Below are 5,688 nucleotides of genomic sequence, written 5' to 3'. Positions count from 1 at the left end.
TAAAAATCTAGGATATGCGGTGGCTCTGAGGATTCGTGTCGATTTTTACAGTTTTGAGTTTTTGACAGTTCGACGTATTAGGTTTCTGAATACAATATGTTTGGATTGTTTTCTATACAACTTATCACTGATTACTGCATGTCTTTCCCTCGATTCCGCTGAATTTTTCAGAGATACCTGTTTCAAGAACCTAGCCAAGACAGGTCCCCGAGATCCAAACATTTACCTCTGGGCTACAGTAATAATAATTATTTAAAAAAAAAAAAAAAGATCAACGGCTTGGACCTTAGGAGAATGGTCAAAATTCCAAAGACTTCTAAGTTCTAAAATCAACTCAAATCTTCTTCAGCTACTGGAGAAACCAACCAGGTTTTATGGAACTTGCAAGGTTCACTCTGTCAATTTTTATCTACAGATTATAAACATACAGGTGAAACATCAGGCTAAGATATTCATCTTCTTACTAACCCAAGGAGCTACAAGCGCAAAAGTAAGCACAAGGAGATCGGAATTACAGTAATACACAAATTAGAGTAGCGTTCATAATTGTTAGCATGGCAAGACATGCAGAAAATTATTATCATACAAAACAAGCAAAATTAATACTAAGATATTTGGTAGTGACAAGGAATTGCAGAGTAAGACTAAAATATCTAGAAACATATAGAATAAAAGTCACGACACTCTTAGTGGTGCTTCAGAGCAAGTCAGTAACTTTTAATTGGAAGAACCAATTTTACATGTCAACCCACCAACTAATCAAAATGGTCATCTTAAAAATGATATACAGAGCCTACATAGAACTGCAGAAACTAAAAAGTAAAAAACAACAAACTAACTTCAAAAAGATTCACAAATATCTACCAAGCTGTGCAATACACTACTAACCAGACGTGGTCATCCAATTTCATCGAAGTTTGCGCTTACCCTTTCGTATGGCTGCAGCACTCAAGTTAGGGTTCACATTTTCAGGTGAGTCTTCTATCACTGAATCTTCTCGTATGATTAGACCTCGGTTCCTTGAAAACTTTCTAATTGGTGTTGTTGGGTTACCAGCTGTGGCACCCTCACTACTTTCACCTATCACTTCCTTCTGAGTACTAGCCCTGGCGCCATGACTACTTTTGCCAGTCACTTCACTCTGACTATCACCCTGTGTATTTCCACCTATCACTTCCCCCTGAGTATCACTTGAGATATTTGCTGGAGTTCGATGGGGCATAAGCTCCTCACCAACGGTAACAGTGTCCTTCATCAACTGCAAAATACAAATTATAGATGATAACAAAAACCAAATCATGTTTTATAAAAACGCACCAAAACCAAATGCAACTGGCTTTACTTTAGGAATTCATTATAATGACCGTTTTACTTCATGAAAAATATACATTGTGACCCTTTAAAAAAAAACAAGCAAATGTCAAAACATTTAAAAAGAGACTTATGTGAAGTACCTGCCAATCTTTGAAATCAAGCCGGAGAACAAAATGGTTGTAAGCAGCAACCCCTGAGGCAACTTGGTCAGGTGTAGGTCCATTTCTTGGAGCTGTATGCAAAAGAGAAAGAATGTGTGAATCACCAAGGTCATATACATGACTATGGTTACCAAGGGAGCAACATATCAAAAAGGTACACTGTGGAACTTACTAACTAAGTGGCGACCATTTGAATCAACAGCTATCTTGACTCGACCATCTTTCACCAAAAATGAAAGAGCAAATAAATTCTCCACCGTCTGTGCAAAAGAAACTCTGTTAAGAAGTAGATTATCAAGCATAACTCTCTTATTCTTCCTCAATATGTCATACATAGTGATCATGTTTCTGTCAGTATCAGTTGTCTGCTCTTCTTCAGCATCATCAAGCTGCACACAGCATGGAGGAACTCATTAAACCACACAAAACAGGAATGCAGATTCCAACAAGTGTTGGTCTAGAGACTTTCAAAGTGCTAAGAAAGAAGATGAATCAATTAAAGTGGTACAGGATCAAATTAACTGGTTCATATTGGTAAAAACAATAGTTATTCTAACATCCAAATACATACTATCAATAAAAAAGCAAATAAATAGATAATCAAAACAAAAAAAAACAAAAAAATAAGTGGTTCATCTAGTATGATGCAAAATACTAATTTGAAGATTAAAAAGACAAAACATACATCTTCAGGGCGTTCAGTTGTAGTTGGTTTCCTAGTCCGCTTTCTCTGAGTAACAATTTTCCTTTGCTTGACCTCAACATCCATAGGTCCAACCCTGAATATAAAACTAACAATGAGCCAAAGAAGTAAACAGAAAATAAACAAGAAAGATGACCATGATATCACTACACTGGAAGAATATTATTCTGCTTACATCGTACTGCATCCTGGAACCTTCATGAAGATGTGACATACTTCAAGACCTACATCCTTCCAACCCAAGGTTCTGGCTTGTCCACCATTTTGCTTCCCAAATTTTTGAAGCATACAGCTGATGAAATCATTGGGAGTAACACCATCACTATTCTGTGCTTTAACAGATGTCACCAAGGTGTTGGCAATGCCTAAAAGAGCCTCGGCATCTGCAACTTGTTCTCTTGGCTTTGTAACTGTAACCCCGGATAAAAAAAAAGATATTTAATACACTTCAAAGAAACACGAGTGAATAACAGACCAAAAAAAAAAAGTACAAATTCCTGAACACATTGGCATAAACTCATTCTGACTACCAATCTTGTAGCCAGATGAAAAGGATAATGCTTTCAAGCCATATCAATGAACCCAAAAAAACAACACTTCTACAAACAGTGAATTTTAAGATGAAAACATGAGTGTCGCCAATCAAGAGATAATCTAATAGAAAAGCAGAAACTCTACATATTAACAGTAAAGCTAAAGTTACAGACATAGATATCTTTTCTACATACCCATCTGATGCAAATTCTCCACTTCATTGAAAATAGATTTGAACTTGTCAGAGTTGGCATCCGAAATATCTTCTCTTTCATCTGCAAAACAATCAAACACATCTTAACAATCAAACCCTAATAATTACAAAACTATAATCAAAACCCTAGCCTCCATATTTTTAAAAAAAAAAAAAAAAAGAGAAAAAAGAAAATGACTTACCATGTATCGTATTCCTTAGAGCAAGATACTTCGAACGTAGAACTCTTCGATCAGCAACACCATTACGAGAATCACTAGTCTCTGGTTGTTCTGATTCAACTCCATGCCTTCTTCTACTACCCGGTTCTGGTTTAACTCTACGTTCATTAACCCCAACTTCACCTCTATTTCCGGTACTACGAAAATCAGATTCTGGTATTCTGGTAGACATATTAAAACCTAAATCTTTGAAGATAAACAAATCATCAAATACGATTAAACCCTAGAACTGATTTCTTGATCTCTAATTATAGAAACTGTATACTAAAAAAATCCCCAAATCGAGAGAAGAAAAAACTAAACCTAATATGAAAAGAAAAGAATGGAAAGTATTGAGTTGGGTTATATATAGAGATTTGAAAAGATTTGGGCTCTATCGCTGTTTCTATTTCTAAATTCAATTTTCAATTCGATTCCCGCTCAACTGAAATTTTGTGAAAAAAATTGGAGCTCTTTTCTCAATTCGGACTTCCCTCTTCTCTCTCTAAAATTTTGGAAGTTGAAAACTTGAAAAACAGTTTTTGGGGAACTTAAATCATCTCAGATCTGTCACGTAACGGCCACGACTACTTAATTCAAACCTAAAATAGTATATAACGGCAGAAGATGAGGAGTGGAGAGATTGTTTGGTACACTCGTATGTATCAAGCATTGATGCTGTCATAAAACTTTTGGGAGCCGTCTATGGGTTTAAATAATCAACTTTGCTACATACACAAGTTCAACGGTGTGTACACAGAGAGGGATCCAACGGTAAAAAGGTCACCCTCTATATATTCGGATAAGGATGGGTAGAAGTGGATCCCACCCATCTCTTACACGGTACATACACAACGTTGTGTATCTATTATTTTGTTTAAATAATACACCCATAATAAATGAGCTGTGGAAAATTCAAAAATTGTTGCAGAACATATAACAATACCAATAGGAATTTGATCGTGCATTTTTGGTGCGTGGAGATGGGAGTGAAAAGAGAATGCCATGTAATTATAGCCAAGTCTATTTTGTTTCAACGAAGACTACTTCCCTATTAAGCTTTTAAAGGTTTGTACTTTGATGATTTAGTATACAACTAGGGAGCAAAGATTTATATGTAATTTTGCACCCAATTAGCTAATTTTGTAGCATTACAGGTCTCTTTGATTAAAAGGCCGAGAGTGTTTTAATGTATGTTTCTTTGTGTCTCTTTTGGCACGTTGATCAATTTTCACTTTTCTTATAAAATCATGGTTTTTAAAAGCGTACGTTTCGTTTCAAATTTCGCTTAAACATTTCGAAGCGCAACTGTTAAGCAGGACACCTAAGAATCGTAATTTTGACTTTTTCTTGAAGTGTTGACTAAGTGAAAAGACGAGGGTACGCAAATATATCTCAATCTAAAACTTTTCCACCTATAATTCCTTTCTCCGAAAGTGATTGTCTATGGACTGAGTCGACACAATACAACGAATCGGTTCACACTTCGTGTGATCGTCTATGGATACGAAATCGAGACAATACGACAACAAGATAACTTGTGTGATTGACTATGGATACAAGATCGAGACAATACAACAACGAAGTATGATTACTTGATAACAGCTTCGGACTTAACCAAACACAATAGGATTGCTATCAAGTAATTAGGAATTAACGTTTGTGTATTTTACTTCTAATTATAATAAAAACAAATATAATTGCGGAAATAGAAAAGTAAAAGACACGGCAAGATTTTGTTAACGAGGAAACCGCAAATGCAGAAAAACCCCTGGACCTTGTCCAGAATTGAATACTCTCATGATTAAGCTGTTATACAAAATCTAAACCAACTTCGTATAGTTGAGACCAATCAACTAACCTATAGTTCACCTAGTTCCCTCAGTATCCCTGCGCCTCCAACTTGCAATAAGTCAGGCACTTGGAACAATTCCTTTGGTTCGTATTTCAAACAGTAAAGGAACAACAAATTTGCTCGGTAACAACTCTTTTCAAACAACGTGATTTGAATTTGACAAAAGGATCTTCCGTTTATCCCAATAAACTCCTTTGTCAGGTTCTTAGATCTATCTATTCAACAACTATAAAAATAATTGTCTACACTATGCAGCCAATACTAATAATCACAAAGAATGTATTGATGTCGATCTACTCAACTAATCAATCAAGGTTATCACAAAGATAAACCGATCATAGTTGGATCCCCAGCCGATCAAGTTTTGTGCACACCAAAGATTATGAACTCAAATAATAAATCTTATTTGTCTTCAAATCTTCTTAGATCTTCAATAAACACCTGCACACAAACAACTTGAATCCCTTTTAATCAATCACACACATAACGGAGTCTTTAACAATGGATTATCACAAGACGTTTTTAGATCTACAAACAGTTTTAAAAAAACCCCGTCGACACTTCAATCTAGTTTGAGTGAATCTTATATCAGAAGAGAAGATTATCAAGCATAAAAAACTATGTGCAATCAAAGTTCAACAACCGTTAGTCAATCAAATCAATCGAAAACTAATAATAAACTGCAATTATCTAGTTTCCTACCAATG

General features: G+C 35.4%; 1 protein-coding gene across 1 annotated transcript; it reads right to left on the bottom strand.

Annotated features, from left to right (window-relative positions):
* Positions 1-631: 631 nt before the first annotated feature.
* Positions 632-3,701, bottom strand: LOC113325370 (non-structural maintenance of chromosomes element 4 homolog A-like). Its single transcript, XM_026573564.1, has 7 exons — positions 3,109-3,701; positions 2,907-2,987; positions 2,354-2,588; positions 2,161-2,254; positions 1,648-1,864; positions 1,455-1,546; positions 632-1,258 (listed from the first exon to the last, which is right to left on the bottom strand). Exons 1-7 carry the CDS (start codon positions 3,317-3,319, stop codon positions 908-910), a joined length of 1,281 nt encoding a protein of 426 aa, XP_026429349.1. The 5' UTR covers positions 3,320-3,701; the 3' UTR covers positions 632-907.
* Positions 3,702-5,688: the final 1,987 nt, after the last annotated feature.

The sequence above is a fragment of the Papaver somniferum genome, chromosome 11 (assembly GCF_003573695.1).
Source record: "Papaver somniferum cultivar HN1 chromosome 11, ASM357369v1, whole genome shotgun sequence".
NCBI classification, from domain to species: Eukaryota; Viridiplantae; Streptophyta; class Magnoliopsida; order Ranunculales; family Papaveraceae; genus Papaver; species Papaver somniferum.
Note: the sequence above shows the minus strand (reverse complement) of the source record. Positions and strands in the feature narration are given on the sequence as shown.

What these genes read in the sequence shown, in the direction of transcription:
- LOC113325370 (XM_026573564.1), bottom strand. Translation starts at nt 3,319, where the DNA reads ATGTCTACCAGAATACCAGAATCTGATTTTCGTAGTACCGGAAATAGA. An exon ending in TCTAAGGAATACGATACATG is followed by an intron (nt 2,988 to 3,108) that starts GTAAGTCATTTT and finishes ATTGTTTTGCAG; the next exon opens with ATGAAAGAGAAGATATTTCG. An exon ending in TTGATTTCAAAGATTGGCAG is followed by an intron (nt 1,259 to 1,454) that starts GTACTTCACATA and finishes TGTATTTTGCAG; the next exon opens with TTGATGAAGGACACTGTTAC.